Source organism: Microchirus variegatus (assembly GCF_963457635.1).
Source record: "Microchirus variegatus genome assembly, chromosome: 1".
In the NCBI taxonomy this organism is placed as follows: Eukaryota; Metazoa; Chordata; class Actinopteri; order Pleuronectiformes; family Soleidae; genus Microchirus; species Microchirus variegatus.
Genome location: NC_139802.1, coordinates 6,318,020 through 6,341,083, shown reverse-complemented (window position 1 = coordinate 6,341,083; position 23,064 = coordinate 6,318,020). Strand labels below are relative to the sequence as shown.

The window sequence follows — 23,064 nt, the reverse complement described above, 5'->3', positions numbered from 1 at the left end:
CTAAGGCCAAGATCAGGCTGCTGCGCATTATTCGCTTTGCAGAGAGGGAGATTGTTGCAGTCTGCCACTCCTCCAGGACCTACATACATGCTGATATGTGCAGGTAAGATTGCAGCTGACCCCTCTCACCCCGGACACAATCTGTTTGTGTTGCTCCCCCTGACACAAAAACTGTTTTTTCCCCTCTGTAGCTGATATCTTCAACAAGAAGAGAAGGTGATTGGCTGCAATCATGTGCCATAACCAGAGGCGGACAGAGTACACAGCTTCATTACTTGAGTAAAAGTACAGATACCCCTTGCTAAATTTGACTCAAGTACAAGTAAAAGTACTACAGTCAGATGTCTACTTAAGTAAAAGTACTGAAGTACTTGTTTTTAAAAGAACTTGAGTATCAAGAGTACCTTTTCTAAATATTGCATTACTACTGCCACAGTGCTTACATTTACGCATAGAAACGTACTACATGGAGTTATGAAAGAATGTAAAAGTAAAATCAAGTCATTTTCATCTTTTTACCTTTTGTGTTGTTTTATTTTTTACATTTCTCACTTGCCCACAAGACAATAGCACAATGACAACGCTCTGACAAACCTCTGTTAGAGTTTTCATAGGATTTTTTCCATCCACATTTGAACCTGACTGTGTTAAACACACAGCATATACTCAAGAACATTTACACTAATGCTCAGCTTACAGAAATGTGTAATATCAGAAAAGAAAATTCAGCTAACAATTGTATATATGCGTGACATCTTCGTCTATGGTTTAGAAGAAGTAACGGGTACTCACTGTCATGGATAGAAATGTAGAGGAGTAAAGAGTACAATATTTGCTTCTCAAATGAGCTCGAGAAAAGTCATGAGTACTCCCCAAAAATGATACTCGAGTAAAGTATAGATCCCTCAAAATTGTACTTAAGTACTGTATTCAAGTAAATGTACTCCATTACTTTCCAGCTCTGGCCATAACTCTCCTCTTTCTGTCACCTCTGACCTCATAAACTGAACTGCGTCCTAATTTCTGAGATTGGCAGTTGTTACTCTCTGCTTGACAGATTGTAAATTTCATATAGCACTACGTTTGTCATCTTCTTTCTGACAGTTTTGAACTACTTCTCGTTTGTTTTAAATTATCTATTTCTCTTTGCTAGTTTATTTTCTTCATATTATTTATCTGTCTCTCTATACATGCGCACCACTGACCAGCGCAAATACAAGTAATGTAGTAGTAATGTGTAAACTTTGCCTGGCAATAAACCTGATTATCAATCTGAGTCACTGAACACAAACAGGAAGCCCACCAAAAAACGTATTATCATAATCATCACAAAGACCCCATTCACGTCAGGCTTCTATAACCTGTACTATTACACAGTCTTACAGTGATAAAGGAAAACGCAGCATCTGTGTCCCTGTGTTTGTCCAGCGGTCACTAAACTCATACAGGTAGATGTTAGCGGAGGAGTCGCTTTCTGAGCGCCCGTGAGCAGGTAAGCTAACGCTAACACTTTCATATAAACAAACACTTAGACACTTTTCAACCGCACTGGAAACGACGGTGTGTGTGTGTGACAGTGACACTTTACAGCATCACAGGGTTACTGACGAGTCTGCGAACGGTACGCGTGTGTTCTCACAGATGAGAGCCGTCACCTGCCGAGTTCTGTTAGCTAGCTAAAAAAACACTCAGCCTTTAATGGTCTTACCTCTGGATGAAACCGCCGGCACATTCCGTCTGAAGAGCACATGCGGCGGACTAATGTCTGCTAATGTCCTTGTTTTATTACATTTGTCACACGTTAAACGCCAAACACACAGTCATGGCTTGAAAATGTTAATATTAAAGAGGGTCAATTACGCGGGTCCGCCTAGCTCTAGTCTGCCGCTCATCACAGTGGAATTATTAAGCCACGCCCAAATGGCGTTGTCATGGTTTCAGTTCCGCCTATCACGTGACCTCACCTGGGGGCCACTTGTGACACCAGATGAGATCTTATCTGACCATACTGGAAATCATACTATATATCTTGTTGATTTATCTCAGACATTAGTTTTTGAACACACTGAATTGTTAAACTACTTTCTTATTAATTCCCAGTTGCATTACACATAAATCTAAAGATTGTATCCAGTGTACACAGAGGCGATTCTAGAGTCTGTAGGGGCCCTAAGCCCTAAAATTCCCAAGGGGCCCTTCCAACCAGCGTTCATCACCATTATGTTATAAATAATCTGACACCAACGAAAAATGTAGTTCAAAATATAATTGTTTTCCCCCGAAATGAATGAAATAACATGGAAAAACCATGTAATTAAAAAGTATGTGTAAATATAAATGTAAAGAACAATAAACAATATACTGTAAATAGCTTTCAAAAAAACTATATAAACTTAGTTCATATACCTGGCCAAGAGGTCAGGAGCACACGTCTTAATAAATATCACACATACGAGAAACTGATTACAAACAATAAATTCAAGTAAAACAGTGGTTTAAATGTGCAAACAAGTTGACAGTAAAGAGCAGGGAGTTGTGAGCACAGTAACAACTTCCTGACGTTATGAACCACTGATGAAAGGTAATGAGGTGCAGTATGTGTTTGTGTCGGTAAGTCCTTTGTTTTGAGACAGACTTTAAAGTATGAAGCGCTCCTTGTGCGTCACCACACCCACGTGTGGTTTAATTTCCTGAGGACTTCATAACACTTTATAGAAATGCCTCAGAATGGCCAGAATGTTATATGAGCAGAGACCTGTGGAGACTCTAGAAACAAAGACAATATTGTTAGCACTGAGAATTAAAAACATAGCCCAAAACATAGCTCTGTTATTTCTATCAAATTATCATACAAGCAATTCATGTAAACACTGAGGCTCATCATGTGGAAATACATCAATCTCCATTTATTCCTTAATACCTTGTAACCTAGTCAACCTATCAATACTAGTGTAGTCAAGCATTAAAGATTAGATTATGACATATTAACACAATTGTTTGTCATAAAAGCAAACCTATATTTGACAAAATAACAAATAGTTAATTAATTTTGCAATCCTCTTTTTTAATAATGATTTAGGATCTCCTCTGCTGAGAAGAAAATGAAAACCTCTAGGCTAAACTAATGTTATTTACCAATGTTCCCTTATTGAATGAAACTTTGACAGAATTGATCCTAACTAAAGGCCATTAATAGGCTGGTTCCAGGCACGTCTGAAGTGACACCCACATCTTGTTAAGCCTTAACTGAAACTAAAGGTCAGTTTATTCTAATTACAGGATATGTCTTTGAGAAACTCTTTTATGGTGCCGCATGTCATGATCCACAGCACACTCGATTCTCTAAACGACATTTTCACCTAAGATATTGGTTGGTAAAAATGTAGTTTGTACGGTTTTATTTATAAATGATACAGTGAAAGAGTGTGAGAAACACAGGAAAGTTGACTGTTCAGTTTCAGCGGGCATACTTACGACGTCAATAAGCAAATATGTGACTTTATGTGTGGTTTCTCTGCACACAAAGTGTGTCATCACAAAATACATCACGACATTCATCCATGTTTACTTTTAAGGATGGCGTAGGGTTGACTAAAATTCCCAAATCAATGGAATATCTCTGACCTCTATGATCTTGTTTGCCGTCTTGGACCGTATGAAAATGATATCCAGTTGTTTGCCGTCTCTCAACAACGGCAAAGAAATGATCAAAATTGATCAACTTCTGGGAACAACCATCAGTGCAGCATATCACTTACCTTTGAATTTAGGAGTATAATCAGCTTGACAGTCTGGCTGTCTCAGTTGTGTCTACATGGAATGAGAGTAAAATGAAATGAGAGACCTGAATTTGGACGTTGGAATCTGTTTTGTTACCAGTTTCTCATCGCAGGTGATCTGGCACAGTTTTGATGCTGTTCTCCTTAGTAGTGGGGGGGGGGGGGTGTTAGTCTAAGAAATACACACATATCTTGCCATTCTCACAGAGTGGATACTACACCACAAACTCAAATGACCTGGGGGGCCAATGAGTGTTACGTCTGGTCAGGAGGGGGCCATTAAAGTGGAAAAAAAAGTCCAACATTTTGTGAAAAAACAACTGTTCAGTAGGGGTGGGGTGATATGAGCTTAAAATGTTATCATATTTACAGCGATAAAAAGATTAGTGATCTTCTACCCATCTTCTACCACTATATTGCTGGGGCGGGGGGGACAAACCTGTCATTCAGTGAGTTGTGGCCTCCTGGTGGGACAGAAAGGTATTGCAGGTGTGCTGTGAACTAACAGAATTAAAAAATTAAGCAATTAATTATTTTATTTTTTTCATAATTAAGCTTCTGGTTACTGTAATAAACTCAATAGATTTTTTAAAAATGTTTTTGCCAATTGTTATGTTTAAGGGTTATGTGGATGGATTATTATGGTCTACTTATGAAGAGCTTGGTTCTGCACCTGATCCTACAGTGTGTTAATCAGGGTTGTAATTTAAGGCTGTTGCACGCAGTAGATGAGTTTAATAATTTAAGCTCGAAAGCTTTAATCATTTAAGTCACAGAAGAGAACGGCTGCCACAATTGAGATTGTGTATTTGCTTGTCCCAGTGTTTACAATAATGGTCATTTGGCTCTGGCCAACAAAATAAGGCTCAGTTATTAAAATGTTTCTTTAACTTTACCTTTGTCAGAGAATTATTCTGGTTTCTTTATCACTACTCTTAAAGCTCTGAAATGCATCCTTACTGCCATCTACTGGCAAAGAACAACCCTCTGCCCATTTTCATGATTGAGAGGCTCATATTTGTCAAGAACTGACCTCTTTAGCAACATAAATCAGAATAAAATTCTCTCGAAGGATGTGATTCTAACAAGGTTATTTCAATTCATACAAAAGAGACCAGGCTTTTGCAAGTAACCGTAGTTATAAAAATTTATTCTTTACAATGAACAAAGTTGTTTGACAACAATCTGCACATTTCTTGACCCTGAATATAAAAAAGAGATAAAAACAATCCAGACTCAAGGGTCACTAACTACCTTTTTTTCTCACATTTAAACTACATTCCTGGGTCTTCATCCACTGAAGAAGTCTCATAAAGGTCCCATATTATACCCTATTTCCCCAAGTGAACCTAGTTCCATGGTGTCCTAATGAACATGTCTGTGACATGCTTTGGTCAAAATACCATAAGGATGAAGCACCACAGCAGTTCAATCACCCTGCCAAAACAGCCCTGTTCAGAACGCTCTGTTTAGTAGTATCTCTTTAAAACAAAAAACAAAAAAGGAAAACAAAACTTAAGGGACAGGAAACGACATCACCACAGAGGCTACTGGGAGCTAACAGCAGCTAGCATTTGGAAAAGGGATCATTTGCAGGCTCTAGCAGGCACATTGCTTATTACATATAACATGGATCCACTGGACAGATAAATCCTCTGAGGCTGGAAGTTTGTGTAGGACTCTGTGCTGCTCTGTGGAGCCAAGAATAGGACTTTTCGCGGACTTTCGGAGACCGTTGCCCTCACCAGGACTCTCGCGTGTTTTCCGGACAGAGCACAGCTCTGCGAGACAATTCCAGGAATTTAGCGCATTGTGACGTCCCAATGAGCGCAGAAGTCAACATTGTGTGTTTTATCTCCTGTACTTAGACTGAGGAGGACCACAAAAACATAAGTTATTCATCTTTTTTCACACTTTGGAGACTGGTAGGGCCTCCAGAGTCTTATTATTAGTATTAAAATGATTAAAAAGGTGATTTTGCATAATATGGGACCTTTAAATTGGAATGAGTGAAAACATAACTGCTTACAAGCAGAAAGATAAATTCTCATCATAACTTAACAAACTGTGATAAAGATAAATGCTCAGGTGGAGAGTGAATAGTGACTATTTTGGTCAATTTTCAAATGGTATTAGAAACAATTTTCCAAACCAAGATAAATGCTTGTACCACAGGTACAAAAACAACCTCAACCTACAACATAAAAACTCCATACTATCAGAAAAATGAACATTTCCACAGAGTGAAGCAAATAAATCTATGTGATCAACACTACAAGAAAAAAAAGAAACCCAGCGTACAATAATACACTTTTATACTTCTCATGCTCAGCCCCTTACTTTTCCAATGATGGAAAGGATATAGAGGAAGATGTAGACAATATCTGTGTACAGGCTAAGGGCAGCAAAGACATATTCTTCTGGACTCAGGGACAACTCCTTGTTGCCAAGCAGCATCTGCGTGTCGACGGCCAGGAACTGAAACACAGAGGAAATTCACAATGGCTCAAACATGTTTACACGCAACAAATGGAGAAAACAATAATGATGTCTGACTTGGTCTGTTTTAAAGAATCTCAATTTCAAGCATTAAAACAGGTATAGTAAAAAGTATGGCAAGAATTTGTATTTTGGTAAATGCTATTCTCTAAATGGTGCAAAAGTGAATCTCAGAGTTATTTCTGGGGAAGAAAGTAGCTGAAATTAAAACTATTCAACTTTTTTTTAATGGATTCTTGGATTTATGGGCACTAGGACACAGAACGCCTGAGCATTTCAATATTTTGTTGCTAAAGGTCTGATTCCAATGGCATTTCCTGCAAATATCGTTTTCATGTGACAAAATAAAAGCATATTTTGTGATAAAAAAAAATAAAAATTGTTGTCTGGAATATTTATATTTTTTGCTACATGATGCCACATGACATTTGAAAAATGTGAGCTTTAGCCGCTATGTCCTATCCTGGTTTCTCAGCTTTGTTTGCAAACAAAAATCTCTTCTTGTTGTCTATGCATTTCAATTAATATAATGTTTACTGTTCTTGTGACAGTAGACATTATAGTCTTTTAGACAGAAATGAAAACCACAGATGCAGCAGCGGTGACATCACCAGTCACAATCACAAACTCATTGCGATCAATCACTCACTGCTAATTACCAGTTTCAGCAGTGGGGAGAACTTTTAACTTACACAGGTGAAGAGCAACGCTCCCAGTCCAGCATACACGATGTGTAGTATTCTGTCCTGCAGGAAAATGCAGAGGATGCCGAAGAAGAACATTACAGTCAAACAGACAAACAGCACGCCGTAACAGGAAGTGAAGTCGTACTTGGTCTGTGGGAGGAAGCAAAGAGAGACAGACGAGTGCCTCAATATCAAAATGTGGTTCATGTAATGTGCATGACATCAATATGAGAAGCACGGACTGACAGACACAAACCTGCATTGAGAAAATGACCACTGTAAAGCACACGACTGCCGTGATGCCCACTGCCATTATGACGGAGTCAGTATCATGGAAGCTGGCAATCATTCCCACCATGTAGGACAGACTGAGAGTCAGGATGGACTGAATAGAAGAAACAAATATATCAGCACATTTGAGTGAGTGTTATTTTAAGACATGAATAATAAATGACGTTTGAGGCTCTTTGCATTGTATCTATGACAAAAACAGTCCAGGTCAGATAGCACTGCAGTTCCTTAACTTTCAATCCTCCTTTCTCCATTTTGGAAAAACAAAGTGTGAGCAATCTTACCAATGCAATCAGGTTCCAAGGATGTCTACGGCTCAAGCTTCCACAGCAACTGATCGCAATGACGGACACAAAGAACACACCGTAGGACACAAAGTAGGTCCAGATGTTCACCATGACAAACTTCTTGACTTCTTCCACAAAGGTGAAAACGGCCACAAAAGCGAACGTCACCGCCAGCTGAGCAGTTAGCAACAAGAAGACCTGGAATAAAGGGTGAATTATGATTATTATTATTTTTTTATTACAATAAAAGTTGGAGCTCATTTCAATAAATACATTTGAGATGGGAATCTATATCTAGATGCAAACTAAAACATGGAATAAGTTGATCTTTATGTCAGAGACGGCTCCATTCAGACCTGTTATTAAGAGATCAAGTGTACAGTGCCATGAATACAACTGTTCACATCTGGCATTTATGGATGTTTCCTGTGACCACAGATCTGGCTTCATCTGGGTTGAATTTATTTTGTGTTTTTAATCAAGACTTATGTTAGATGGCTCTGCGTGTATGAGTGACAGTGGATTACCATTCACGATAATGTTAACAACATTTTTACATTACATAAAAGAAATCGTGCGGCGATCACTTTTAATACTGTAGTGATGGCTACAGATAAATGACGTTATGGGCATCAGTTTACTATGAAAATGCTGCAGGTCAGACTGAGGACATCAGCTGAGAAGGTAGTCTCTCATCCATCCTCCAGAGGATGAATTGCATTTATGAATGCTCAGGAACGGGGCCACATGTCCTCAAACCGCTTCTGAATTAGGTTTTTGAGATCAGATCTCAGGAGGATGTATTTAGGACACATTTGGTGCCGTCACACTTGTACCTCAGTCAGAGTGGATGTTAATAATAGGTCTGAAAAGACCATAGATAGAACCCTGTGATGTTTTATATATCCATCTATCCATCCATTCATCTTCTACCGCTGTATCCTCTACATGAGGGTCGCGGGGGGCGCTGGTGCCAATCTTCTGCTGACAACCATCCACTCTCACACTGTGTGTTATTTGCCTAATCCCAAAATCTGCATGTTTTTGGACTGTGGACTGAGGAAACCAGAGAAAACCCGTGCACACATGGGGAGAACATGCAAAATCCGTGCAGAAAGACCCTTGTTCGACTGAGTCGCAAATCCGGGTCTTCTTGCTGCAATGTTATATATATATACTGGATATATGATTCTACCTCTTCCCCCTCAAACCTCTGTCACCTCACCTTACGAATAAACGCTCGTCTTATGGTCTTGTTGTCTAATCCAAAATCAAAGTCTTGGTTCTCGTCGAAGGGGGGTGGGTCCTCCTGGCTGCAGACATCATCTGAAATGATACAAACCATAAACAAAAAAAGGGATTCAATTATTCAGCAAATCTATCTTCACATTTAAAAAATGCCTCAATGTTAGATATACTGACCATTTAAGTTGTCACCCAAGCCATGAGCTGGAGGTAAATACGGTAAAGGAGATGGATTGACACCATATCCTATGCCACCTTGAGAATTTGGGGCCATCCCAAATCCACCAGCAACAGCAGGTCCAAATGCAGTTGGTGGAGGGAAAGGGAGGCCTCCAGCAGCAGGGCTTCCAAACATGTTAGAGTCGGCCATGTTCATGTCACCTATGCCTATGCCACCTTGAGAATTTGGGGCCATCCCAAATCCACCAGCAACAGCAGGTCCAAATGCAGTTGGTGGAGGGAAAGGGAGGCCTCCAGCAGCAGGGCTTCCAAACATGTTAGAGTCGGCCATGTTCATGTCATACGCAGGAGGAAACACTGGCTGCCCTGTGGGATAGGGAGGAGCAGGTTCCCCTTGGAATGGGGTCCATCCAGGCTTCTCTGTGGTCATCTCTGGCTTGGATAGTTGACAGAGATCAGAGTATGATGGGAACAGTTCTGAAAAAAGTAATATAAAAAGTCATCAGTCAATAGTGATTAGAGGATGATGGCTGCAAGACCTCCACAATGTCCATGGTGAAATACTCTAAGGTCGTTTACACACCTCATAGTCCACTAGATTTGGTAAGACTGGGGAATTTGTTCAATTGGGGGTTGCAACATTCAGCTGCTCCAAGATTGCTTTCACACTATCGCACTTTCGTGAAACGAACCAAACCTTTTGAATAACGTATTTTAGTTGCAAATTGCAATGCATGATATTGTTTATGTACTACTTGAGATGATGTATGTTGAGATTTGGTGCGATACAAATAAAATTTAATTGAATGCACCCCAAGAGGTCACATGACGCTGCTGCCATCTGATTAGTTCTGAACAATTTTGGGAAAATGTGGGGTTTTGCAACGGTGAATTCATTTGCAATATAATTAATTGTATGATTCAGTTCAATATTCACTTTATAGCAGATTTAAAGTGTGATGTAGCATTCATTACCATATGACATCAGCAAATGATTTACTACTGTATCCTATTGCAAGGACGAGTATGCGTTTTCACAGAAGATGGAACAATCAAAAATAGAAGAATTACATTTACATTGCAGGAATTACCTATGTTGTTTCAAAATGCAATTTTGATTTGAAAGCAAATTATTCTTCAGCCCTACTGGTAAAAAAAAAAAAAATGTTCATGCGTTTCATTTTTCTCCTCCAGGTTTCCCGATGACATTAATGACTTTCAACAGCTTTATTTCAATTAATATGTATGTATGTAGGATAATACAATACCTAAACATTAATAGTTTAAGACAAGCAACAACAGCCAAAACAAAAATCAACTAAATTCAAATCAATGTATTTAAATTGGCGATCGAATGGATTTCATTAAGAGAAATAAAACTCTGATTCCAGCCTTGGCTAGTAATAACAGTGAGGTTACATTGGGGGGAAATCGCTTTTTTTAAAAGAATTTATAAATCCCAACATCAACAGAACCACAGGCCGCAGTGTTTACGGTAAACAGTTGCATCATGTCGTGTCAAAATGTCTTCTACTGGAAAGAGTGTGTTTGAGAGGAAGTGAAATTCTTCGTCATTGGTTCCCTTTTCTTATCTCCACCACAACATGAACACTCTCACTAGTCCTGTGTTATCCTCCACAAACAGACCTTACAGTACATTACAACAATTTAAATAAAATGTCGCTGTTTCACTCAACCCCCCGAATGTCAACATAAACTGGTTATTGATTTAAATCCCAGAGGTCCCCTTAAACTCGCGAGATTCAGCCAATACATTTAGGCCACGAATGTCACTTTCAGCCAGGAAAACAGCCATTTAAGGCCGAAAGACTAACATTTTCAATTGGATTTGGTGTTAAATCACAAATTACTACTCACAAATATGTAAAAACACATGTACAAAACCTTCTTTACATATCGTAAGGACACCTGTGTTCGTTAGCTAAACAATAACAATAGCCCAATACAAATGTGACAAACGCCGGCAGCGTTGGGATAAATTAAAGTCTTTAAATGTTACTCACGTTGTTTATAATCCACCAGCGATATTCCTCTTAATGTGTGTGTTTCTGTTTCGGCAGGTTGTCGCACACACTCGGGTAATGTCTTTTGTGTGTTCGAATGCCAGGAAACTGCTCTTCACCTCCTCTTCCTCCTCCTCTTCCTCCTTCTCTCCTCCTCCACCGCTGTGTCCGCTCTCAGGCTGCGGAATGCGGTGCTGCGTTCAGGGTCGCGGGCCTAGTCACGCTGCACACGCTGAACTAACGTGTATTTACTCACTACTTGCCGTTTTATGACGATACATTAGTGTCGTCTGAGATGAAGCAAGTCGACATCAACAATAGCAACACTTTACCCACCAAATGTGATTAATAAATGTCGCTGAACGACGCACTCTCGCCGTGTAAGGTGCTTGTTATTGGCACTTAAATGATGTCAGTATAAATGTAGACAGTATTAAAGTTTTCAACGAGTCCATCATTCGCAGACGTTTTTACGACAAGCATAATATAACGAGTACATATTTTTTTGTGGGGGGAAGTGGCGTAGGGAAGCTGTAGTTACAACAACAATGTGTAGTACGTGAACGCATCACTGCCACTCATTGCACCCATTGTTGGCTCGAGATAAATAAATCATTGAAAGTTAACGACTGACGAAAACCAGAGGCGATTCTAGAGTCTGTAGGGGCCCTAAGCAAAAATTCCCAGGGGGCCCTTCCAACCAGTGTTCATCACCATTATGTTATAAATAATCTGACACCAACGAAAAATGTATGAGTTCAAAATATATATTTTTTTTCGAAATGAATGAAATAACATGGAAAAACCTTGTAATTAAAAAGTATGTGAAAATATAAATGTAAAGAACAATAAAATACTGTAAATAGCTTTTAAAAAACTATATAAACTTAGTAAAAAAAATACATTACACTGTAAAGAACTCACATTATAAAAAAAATATAAATATATACAACAATAAAATACTGTAAATAACTGAAAAAAACATATATAAACTGAGTAAAAAAGATATGCATTAGACTGTAAATAATCCTCTTCATTTTCCAACTTGCAGAACGATAACTTCACACAGGTTAAAGTGAGGTGGGGCCCCTTTATGGAGGTTTCCTACTGAGATGTCATTGCAAATTGCCCCTTGTTGTTTAAGGGGGACGGGGATGTGGCTGGTCACTGCACATTTCAGTAAAAACAGCCCTCAGGCTCCGAGTGTCGGGGGCCCCCTATCAACTCGGGGCCCCAAGCAGTTGCCTGCCTTGCCTGTTCACAAGCTGACGGGGGGGATTTTAGGCTAAAAGTTTTAACTTGTCAAAACACCATTATTTCCAACTGGAGTAATATGGACAAAAGTATTTGGCCACACGTGTGAAGTAATCGATTGAGCCCTAATCAAGCACCTGGGATGAACTGGAACAGAGATTCTTATCCAGCATCAGTGTCTGACCTCATAAATTCTCTACAGAATTAAAGGTGCATTATGTAATAAATCTAAAGCAACTGGCCATAAAATCCTCCTAATATGTCACAGAGACTCAGGAATAATGTTCATATAACAAACTGAACTCACCAACAACAACAGTACAGACAATATATTTGCAATAAAAAAAACAAAATTTGCAGACTGCAAATCATGTTTATGTTTTGAAATCATGTTTTGGCATGTGGCGCCACCTACCGCCATCTACCAACCATTGCAGTCAGTAGAGTCTCAGCTGCCGAGCAACCACAGGTTGCCAGTTAAGTCAGAGAACCAGACCTAAAAGATCTCTGTATTTTGAATTTGATTTGTTTTTGGCCACATTCTTACATATGACACCTTTAATGTGCACAAATACCCATAAAAACACTTCAAAAATTAAGTGTGGAAGCTGTTGGTGCCATGGTCAAGTGTCCAAATACATTTGTCCATATAGTGTATCGTCAAATAATTGGTATTTGCATATTCATTTTGATTAAAGAAATGTGTCTTGAAATAACGTTGTTACAGTTCAGTCATTAAATGTTTAAAATGGCTTCCTCTAAGCACAAAGTGTCTTTAGCATGAATGAGTGACCCTCAGGAGCCAGCAGGTGTCAGGGGGACACCGCTGTTTACCTAGACCAAGCCATCGTGGTTACAATATAAGCCAGTGTTCAACCAAACTTTGTAAATGAGGACCCAGTTTGTACAAATGAACACACGGTTGCGAACCATTAACATACATAAATCACGGTATGAAGAACATTTCTGACCATTTTACTACCATTTCTGTGACACATAATACTTTTTTGAAGAGGAAAACCAGACATATGTAGGAGATATACTGTATGTTTGATAAATAACATTTAATGCATATTATGTATACACATAAAGCAGAACATGTCCTGTAACTGCCTGTTTGTTGTACTCAAGGCCACTTCACAAGTGACACAGTTTTGTATTATGTACTCATTGTATATACAGTGGTATGCAAACGTTTGGGCACCCCTGTAAATTTTCATGATATTCCTTCGTAAATCATTGGTTGTTTGAATAAGGAAATTCAGTCTAATATATCATATAGGAGACAAACACAGTGATATTTGAGAAGTGAAATAAAGTTTATATGATTTACAGAAAGTGTGCAAGGATTATTTGAACCTAATTAGGCATGTGCATAAAATAAACATTTTGTTCATCCTCCTTTTGCAGAAATAACAGTCTCTAAACACTTCCTATAGCTTCCAATTAGAGTCCGGATTCTGTTAGAAGGTATTTTGGACCATTCTTCTTCACAAAACATCTCCAGTTCAGTCAGGTTTGATGGTTTCTGAGCATGGACAGTCCGCTTTAAATCACACCACAATTTTTCAATAATATTCAGGTCTGGGGACTGAGACGGTCATTCCAGAACATTGTATTTGTTCCTCTGCATGAATGCCTTAGTAGATTCTGAGCAGTGTTTAGGGTCGTTGTCTTGTTGAAAGATCCAGCCCCGGCACAACTTCAACTTTGTCACAGATTCCTGGAAATTGTTTTCCAGAATCTGCTGATATTGAGTGGAATCCATGCGACCCTCAACTTTAACAAGATTCCCAGTCCCTGCATTGGCCACACAGCCCCACAGCATGATGGAACCGCTACCAAATTTTACTGTAGGTAGCAAGTGTTTTTCTTGGAATGCTGTGTTCTTTTTTCACCCCTTGTTTTGCCCAAATAACTCTATTTTAGTTTAATCAAAAATTCCAAAATGAAGCTGGCTTGTCTAAATGTGCATGCTTCAAGCGACTCTGTTTGTGGCGGGTGCAGAGAAAAGGCTTTTTCTGCATTACTCTTCCATACAGCATCTCCTTGTGTAAAGTGCGCCGAGTAGTTGAACAATGCACAGTGACTGCAGCAAGATGATGAAAGATGAGAAACACGTACAATTGGCCTCCTTAAATACACTTTCTCGTGATTGGATTCACCTGTGTATGGAGGTCAAGGGTCACTGAAGTTACCAAACCAATTTTGAGGTCCAATAATTAGTGCCAAAGTTATTCAAATCAATCAATGACAATGAGTCAATGCCTAAATGTATGCACATGCCTAATTTTGTTGCCTGTAAATCATATAAACTTTACTTCACTTCTCAAATATCACTGCGTTTGTCTCCTATATGATATATTATATAACTGAAATGTCTTATCCAAACAACCAATGATTTATAAAGGGAAATCATGAACATTTACAGGGGTGCATACAATTGTATTTATCTTTTCCTTTGCCTGGCTCCGGTCAAATGATCAAATTAGGTGGATCATAACATCTGATGATGATGAACACAGGAAGTTGGACATCAGAGTCTTCAGTGGTCCCTGGAAATGAGTGGGTAATTCAACTGCTTAGATCTACTCAGCCACAAATTTAATTTTGCCAGTTTTGAATGAATGTTCTTATTTATCAAGATGTATTTGACAAGGATCGACATGGATTATTATATAACAGGAGGAAAAGGGACATTCTTTACTCCATAGTCTGGAACTACAGAGACGGTAAGATTCATACAAACATCAGCATTGACTTTTAATGTAAGCAGAAGCATCAAAGTCCAGAGCACTGAGTTGCAGAGGTCACTAGTTAGTCATGGTGACTCTTTTCTCTTTCAGGACACACGTCTTTGCCTGCTGAGTGTCTATTTTTGTTTTGCAACGTGAGACAGGAAAATCTGGTTATGTGACAATCATGCAGTGAAAGTTTAAATTGCAGTGGAACTACCCGAACAACTGATTTGGTTCCGCATTGTAAACCAACACTTCAATAACATCTCTTACTTCTTCATGAAAGCGGTTTATATCAATAAACTTCATTTCTATAGCACTTTTTCTTTCAGTCAAAACAAACCTAATCGCACATCTCAAGCGGTTATGCATCATTTCATTATCGATAACAGTTATGTTCCATTATCTTACCCACGGTGATCATTATGTGTCACATTTCACCCATCGCATAGAAAACACAATAAAATAAAAAGAAGTTGCGATTTATTATCCTTTTATTTCACAAATTAAATGTTTGCATTATTTGGAGTCATGCATTATAAATTGAAAGGAGAATTGGGTGATGCCCTTGCATTAGAAGACATTCAATGTCACTTGACATCAAAAGTAGAAAGAAAAGGAAAAAGAAGAGAGTCTAAAAAGTTAAAACAGTTGTAACATTGTCCTTTATCAGGCTGGTCAAGTATAAAAAGTGACATTAAAGAAGGAAGGATTTATTTTAGACATTAACGCTACAAAAAAACCACAAAAAGCATCTGAGTTTTGTTGCTACCTTTCCACTCATATTTTGTTCTTTATACACAGTCCAGCACACTGCTGAGCCCACTTTAAACACCCTTGAACGACACGTGCTCTTGATCATGAGAAATGCAGCAGCAAATGTTCTACAGTGGGCTTCTACATACTAGCACATGGACACAAATAAAGGGTTTCTTTTTTTTTTTTTTTTTTTTTTACTGTAAGGCTCCATAATAAATACATAAATAGCATAATTTAAAAGGCACATTATGATTTTTTTTTTTTCTTCTTCAAAATGAAAGATTCACATTAGACGATGTTTCTGTCCCTTCTGCTGAGTTTACTTGAGGTGCAATTTAAAGGGAAGAAAATTGAGCGCTTCAGCATTACATCCTACAGTATGTACCATCTGAGAAGAAACTAGTCGAGGACGTCTAATCTACCTCACTCCACACGATTATTTAAAAAAAAAAAGAGAGAAACAACCCTAGCAAAAGGTCTCTCTAAATGTGTGCATAGCTTTTACCAAACAGTACTGGTCCAAGACTATGAAAGAATGGAAACAGCATGACGGCGTAACGCACCGCTCTCATTTTCCTATGCAAGTGTTTCGTTTTCAAAATAGTGGGGAAGAAATCTGATTATAAGACATTAATGCTATTGTGAATTTTATACAAATTCCACTGAAATATATATATTTACAAGACATTTGTCAACATGTGGTCCAGTGAGCCAACGTCAGTTAACATTAAATATTACTTTGCTGACGTATTACTCCACTGAATAAATATTAAATATTCATATATATTGACAAAATACTGGTATTGCCCCCGAATACAAATATACAGCATTTTTTTTTTTCCTCTAAATTGCTGGTGATTTTCTTTCAGGCTCTTTGGTAGAAAGACTGCTGAGATAAAACCTGCGAGTGACAACCATCATTCAGCATCCTCACAACTTACGACCGCCTCATGGGAGGAGGTCACTGCCCCTGCTTTCCTCCTTTAAAAAAAAAAAAAGGTAGTTGTTGTAGCTTTTCACTGCATGCGGTCTGTCTGGAGCTGCTGAGGCTGGTACTGGCTGAAGGCTGCAGCAGCAGCAGCAGCTCCTGGGGTGGCAGCAGCGGCCAGCGGCTGTTGGACAGCGTATCCATACCCCGCTGTCGTCATGTAGCTCGTCGGTGCAGGTGAGGCGGCGTACGGGTACTGTTCGTAAGCAGCTGCGGCGGCAGCTGCAGTGGCGGCAGCCGCGGAGTACTGAGCATATGTCGCTCCTGTATAGTCAAGGTATGGGGAAGTGGCGGCGGCAGCAGCAGCAGCAGCTGTTGCCGAAGCAGCAGAGGGTTGAACGTGAGGGATCACCATACTGGGCTGCATAAAGGCCTGAGGGTAGACAAGGTGGGCAGGGATCCTGTATAGGACACAAAGACAGGCAGAGTCAAAGCAAAGCCACTGACCGTAATCCATCCGACGCTGATACTAAATTCTGGAAAAAACTGAAAAAGCAGGCGCCACAAATACGTCAATCCAGTCCTCAGAACACAGCAAATGCATTCATTAACAACTGAAAAACCCTACCTACAAATGAAAAGTTAAGGAAGCAGCAAAAAAAAACACAAAAAAAAACAAGGAAATTCAAGCACAGCTTTAAATTAAATAAGTAAAAAAAAAATCTGAAATCTGAAAATAGAAGTAAGGCATTAAAAGAGGACACAGCCCAGCTCTGCACCCAGTGTCTCACCGACAAAATGCGAGCTCATCGCACACCACCACCACAACAACAACATATCAACATAAGAAGTGGACATTATTCTGTCCATAAACACCAACAACACACATACGGGCATGCCCACACATGTTAGTCCTTACACACACAAATATGGCAACAAAGGAAAATTAAAATAGGCTTATTGTGTGTGTGTGGGGAGCAAATGAAGCATTAAGTGCAGGGCTGTTGACGGAGTTGCTGAGTTAACCTTACAGTTGCTCGACAACTGGAAGTAGACTTAGTCTGTTTCAAAAAGAAATCCATTCAAAGTTTTGCCAGAAAAAGAAGTACTGTATAAAAGAGATACTCGAGTAAAAGTACAAGTATCTTACCAAGAAATGAGTGCGATAGAAGTTGAAGTCACTTTTTATAAAGTATGTGACATGTACTGTACTTAAGTATCAAAAGTAATTTTCTGATAAGTATTTTTTTTTTTTTAAAGGAGAAGTGGTAGAACGAATTGTCTTTCAACTGGAAGGTTGTGGGATAAATTCCTGGCTCTGCTCAGCTGTATGCGTCCTTGAGCAAGACACGTTACCCCATGTTGAAGCGTGTGAATAACAAAACTGTAGTTGTAAAAAAAAGCTAAATCGAGACTAGGAAAGCTCTATCCAAACACAGACCATTACCAACGCTTCTTCTTCTTCTGATTTTATTTGGTAGTAACAAGTAACAAAGATAGTTAGAGGAAATGTAGTGGAGTAAAAGTTACTAGTTGTACTGAAGTACGGTCATTTTAAAATGTTTTATGTTTATGTTTTTATGCCGTCTACTTTGACTGTTTTTTATTTGACATTATTCTCTACAGCACTTTGGTCAACACATTTGTGTTGAGTTGAGCAACAAAGTATTTGTACTTTGTTTACATTACAATACTTCAACTGGATGAGCAAATGCTCTGTATATAGATCAGGGTATAAATACGAGCTTTGGTATCTGGGTAACTGTAGCCCCACCTAAAACTCTCAGTGAATATATTGAGGAGCAGGTGTGACTCTGTTATATATATACCCCCCCCCCCCCACCACACACACACACACACACAAACAGCTTGATTGACAGGGGAGGCTGGAGAGCATGCTATTTTTGCTCCCCTTGTCATCTCCAAAGGACAAGCCGATCTTCTCCTTCAGCAACACATGGCAGGGAACTCGTCAACTGCCTGACGCCGCTCTCTGTTTTTTGGGGGGTTTTTTGGAGGGGGGAGGGGGGGGGAGTCCAGGTAGTAGTACTTTCATTAATGTATTATTTTATCTGACTGGAGCCACGTCTCATCACTGAAAGAGATGGCAACAAACAAAGTGCGGCAGAGGCTAAATAAAGGTGCTTTCGCAAAATTCGCCGGCACCACATGGGTAAATCCCCCAGCATATAACCAAAGGGCTTCACGGGGGCAAACATGGCTCAGTCCACCTGTTGTCCACAGCCGAGCGCGCGGGCCCCGTCTGTGTGCCATACATTATTAACAGCTCTGCTGAGTGACTCCTATTTTCCATGTGAATTTGAGAGGCCATGGAGATCACTGTGGCTGACAGCTGCTGCCCAAGAGTCCGGGCAGCTTAGATCTCTGTCTGCAACATACAGAGCAGTCAACCTTTGTCTATATATATATATAAATATAAAAGAAGACAGACCTTTTTTTTCTTCTTTTTTTTTTTCACCATTAGTTACTAACAATTGTTTAAAATGATCCAGCTTTAATACGGATTGGTATTTACCATTTTATCATTTGCCGAATTATGAGCCGCTAGGTTAATGGGGGGGAAAAAAGGCCAAAAAAAATGTGTACTGTGCCCAGTATCATGTAACCTGTCAATGTAAGCAACACGTGAAAGCAATGGGTTAATAAAAGAAAACACAGCATCATGGGTAAGAAAACAGAAAAAAACGAACTCCCACATGCAAGCCAGTGTTTGTTTTGTTGCAGGGGATCGATTTTTGAAATGAACACACTGTGAGTGATCATCAGCCCCCGTTTGACAACAAAACATGATCAACTTTAATGTTAAATAAGAACTCAGGGGCGAGGGGGGGGGGGGGGGGGGGTGGGGGGGCTTGAGAGAAAAGCTAAAGCACAAGTCAAATCATTAAAAAAAGGTACAAAGAATACAACTCCAAATCCTATCAAAACTCACAAAAGTCTGCACAAAAAAACCTCCTGCAAACCCCCACCACCCCCCACCACCACAACTCCCCCACCGCAAGTAGAAAATAAGCACACAGTTAAGCTGAACACCACATCATACTGAAAAACAAGGCACACACCAGTCTATGTACTAAGGAAAACTGAAACAAAAAAAAAACCACAGAAGACTTCCATGCATCTAGTCACCATTGTCTGTTCGTTTGCGTATGTATACAGGTAACACTTTAGCGCTCTGCCCAACGCAGACTCTCAGCTATTCCTCAAATCATCATGTTCCCCCTCATCTGCTATTTTAACCGTTACCGAGCCTGTCGGATCAGAGAGAGACACACACACACACACACAACATGGAGTCAAGTCCTGCAGTGGGCTGAGGAGGACACACACACGTTCACTTCCTTCAGTCAACGACCAAGCAGAGGAGCACGCATACCGACACACACATTCATTCACTGACTAAAAACAGGTGGAGGCAACACATGTGAACACATGTTTACGACAATTAAAAGAGACAGATTATGGAGAGATCATGTCACACAATGTAAGTTTTGACATTTTGGGGAAGGGGATTCTGCAGCTCTCAACTTACCCATAAGGTCTCTGGATGAATGCTGGGTGAATCTGAGGCATGCCGAATGCAAATCCTGGAATGGAAACCACATTGTTGTCGTTTAAGAAAGTGGAGTGACTTACATTTGCAAAGAAAGCTATAAAAGTGAGGATATGTCTGAAGAAGCTGATGTTTAAGGCTGAAATGAAGAATGGGTGAACATGCAAGCAGGTTATTAGACTTTTCGGAGGAGCACACTCTTTTACAACAACCCTGTGTGACATGATCATGGAGGTCAGCTCACCTGGCTGGATGACCCTCGGCTTGGCCCCCAGGTAGGCCAGGTTCACATTGGCTTTCCTCCCATCGATAATGGGGTTGGGATCCTTACAGGCTCGGTCAGCTGAGGCCCGGTCTCCCATGGTCACCTGTGACAAAACAACAATGAAATCTTCTCCACACTTTGGCACAAAATGATGTCTCAATCACAACAGAAAGAAAAACACCCCTAACTTAACACTCACACCATCACCTGTTTCTCACAATACACAATAAAAAAACTACTACTTCAGCTGTTCCATTTGAAAACCCTGTGTCTGTGCACGTGTGCAAAAACTTTTTACAACAAAGTGTTTGATACGTACGAATCCATAGCCCCTGGATTTGCCCGTCTGCCGGTCAGTGATGACCACAGCCTCCTCGATGTCTCCAAACACTTCGAAGTACTTCCTGAGGCTGGAGTCGGTGGTGTGGTAAGGAAGACCTCCTACGAAGATCTTGGTGTAGGTGGTGTCTTTCTGCGCCGAGTGCATCATTTGTGCGTCTTGAGTCTTGGGTTTTTTGTTTTTTTTTTCCTGCGAGTTTTGCAGGGGAAGGGAATCTAATGAGACGTGTGCGGTTCAGAGAGAAGAAGAAGAAGAAGTGTGGAGAGAGTGTGAAGTCCACCGGTATTGCGAGTGAGGAGAAAGAGGAGGAGGAGGAGGAGGAGGAAGAGGAGGGGGGGGACACCTGTTCGTCTGTCGCGGGAGGTTTCCCAGTTGTCAGAATGTGACTCTGATACTTGACTCCACCCAGAGCTCCACAGCTGCCAAAACAGAAGCAAATCAAGCCTCTGTTTTATTCTTCTTCTTCTTCTTCTTCATTCTTCTTCTTCATTCTTCTCATCCGTCAACGTTCAAGCAAGACACGTACGTGGGTAAAAGCCAAGTTTGAGCACACGCGACACGGACTGAGAGTGTGTGAACAGAGGCGATTCTAGAGTCTGTAGGGGCCCTAAGTTAAAAATTCACAGGGGGCACCTTCCTTCCAACCAGTGTTCGTCACCATTATGTTACAAATAATCTGACATCAATGAAAAATGTATGAGTTAAAAATATATATATATATATATTTTTTTTTAAAGGTACAATATGTAGTATTTATGGGTTTATATAACCCAAAATCCACTTTTTTATACATATTATGTGCTCCTGCATTGTCTAGTCGCTGTATAATGGTTTTTGTTTCATTTTCGTAGTGTTTCAAAAAGTCATGTAAAATAACATGGTCGCGGTCGCATAGCCACTGTTAGCAGCGAGACGCCATGTTTCTACCGGAGCCTGTAAGGACAAACACGAGAGAACAAATCAAGCGTCTCTTTACTTGTAGCGGAAGTCCCGCCTCCTCTCTCTCCGCTTCGTCTGCTACAGCCGCGGTAGCTCGCCCTCTCCCTCGCCTCACGAACCTCATCTGCTGACACGGAGAAAGACGACGAGGACGACATTTGACCGGCTGAGGATACCGTAGCGCTCAGGGAAGGGAGGGGGTGAGCAGAGGAGCAGGTCTTTGATGTAAATTTCAGCCTTACTTACTTCCCCTTTAAATGAATGAAATAACATGGAAAAACCTTGTAATTTAAAAGTATGTGAACATATAAATGTAAAGAACAATAAAATACTGTAAATAGCTTTTAAAAACTATATCAACTGAGTAAAAAAATCACGTTACACTGTAAAGAACCCACATTATAAAACAATATAAATAAATAAAACACTGTAAATAGCTTTTTAAAAATTATATAAACTATGGACTGGCGATATTAGGTGAATTGGTCACTCTGAATTGACCGTAGGTGTGGCCTATCGCCCCTATGTCTGCTGAGATTGGCACCGGCACCAGCACCCCCTTGTTTTAGAGGCCGCCCCAAGAGGTCACTTTAGTTTTATAGTGTTTTTGTTTTCGCATGCCACTGCTGTTGCTCCATCCACTGCCACCCGTCGCCAACACCCAACAGCAGCAACACACGTGATGCCAGCAGAGCGAGACGCTTCGCATGAAACCTGAAAAGCACCACGACCCCTCTCAAAAACCAGAGCAGAAGAAAGTGGAGAGAGGTCGTTAAATATAAACGGCTGAAAGCTGAGAGGAAGTTGACGACGGACGCACCGGCCGGTGTGGATGATGTTAAGATGCCAAGATGATGTTATGTTCTCTCGCCTACATTTCGCCAGTGGATGTGTATCAGAGGTCATGTTGTGACAGCCCGTTATTGTCACCCTGTCATCTCTTCTCATCACGTATGGAAAGCTTGACTCGAATTAGCGTTACAAAGTCAAAACGCATCACATTTGCCATTCATGTGTATGGTGTTAAAAAAGGACAATGTAGATATTTACAATTGAGGATAATTAAAGATATCTTGAACTTGAATTATGACTAGTGTCTACAATTCAGTTGCATATATCTACAATTATCCACAGCTGAATTGTATATATGCATATGCATATAATGACAAACCCCACACACACACGAATGGCAATAGTGACGTCATTTTGAATTTCTAAAGCAAACACTTTAAATCCTCCTCCTGTTGCTGCGACGACGCTAATATTAATGTTCACC

The 23,064-nt window shown here is 40.0% G+C and overlaps 2 protein-coding genes across 2 annotated transcripts; both read right to left on the bottom strand.

The window, feature by feature from the left end:
- Window positions 1-5,106: 5,106 nt before the first annotated feature.
- Window positions 5,107-11,123, bottom strand: grinab (glutamate receptor, ionotropic, N-methyl D-aspartate-associated protein 1b (glutamate binding)). Its single transcript, XM_083900393.1, has 7 exons — window positions 10,992-11,123; window positions 8,965-9,444; window positions 8,768-8,868; window positions 7,540-7,740; window positions 7,221-7,349; window positions 6,971-7,114; window positions 5,107-6,257 (listed from the first exon to the last, which is right to left on the bottom strand). Exons 2-7 carry the CDS (start codon window positions 9,395-9,397, stop codon window positions 6,108-6,110), a joined length of 1,158 nt encoding a protein of 385 aa, XP_083756519.1. The 5' UTR covers window positions 9,398-9,444; window positions 10,992-11,123; the 3' UTR covers window positions 5,107-6,107.
- Window positions 11,124-15,467: 4,344 nt separating this feature from the next.
- rbm24b (RNA binding motif protein 24b) lies at window positions 15,468-21,125 on the bottom strand. The gene is made up of 4 exons (XM_083891006.1): window positions 20,829-21,125; window positions 20,489-20,612; window positions 20,224-20,278; window positions 15,468-17,131 (listed from the first exon to the last, which is right to left on the bottom strand). The coding sequence occupies exons 1-4, from the start codon at window positions 20,997-20,999 to the stop codon at window positions 16,759-16,761; spliced, it is 723 nt and encodes a 240-aa protein (XP_083747132.1). The 5' UTR covers window positions 21,000-21,125; the 3' UTR covers window positions 15,468-16,758.
- Between the last annotated feature and the right edge of the window lie 1,939 nt (window positions 21,126-23,064).

Excerpts from the sequence above, each read along its gene's own strand:
- rbm24b (XM_083891006.1), bottom strand. The coding sequence starts at position 20,999 with ATGATGCACTCGGCGCAGAAAGACACCACCTACACCAAGATCTTCGTA. Across the intron at positions 20,279-20,488 it reads GCCGAGGGTCATCCAGCCAG|GATTTGCATTCGGCATGCCT; the intron begins GTGAGCTGACCT and ends TTTCCATTCCAG. Across the intron at positions 17,132-20,223 it reads TTCATCCAGAGACCTTATGG|GATCCCTGCCCACCTTGTCT; the intron begins GTAAGTTGAGAG and ends TGTCCTATACAG.
- grinab (XM_083900393.1), bottom strand. The coding sequence starts at position 9,397 with ATGACCACAGAGAAGCCTGGATGGACCCCATTCCAAGGGGAACCTGCT. Across the intron at positions 7,741-8,767 it reads GACGAGCGTTTATTCGTAAG|GTCTTCTTGTTGCTAACTGC; the intron begins GTGAGGTGACAG and ends CCTTTATTCCAG. Across the intron at positions 6,258-6,970 it reads GAGCGTTGCTCTTCACCTGT|TTCCTGGCCGTCGACACGCA; the intron begins GTAAGTTAAAAG and ends TCTGTGTTTCAG.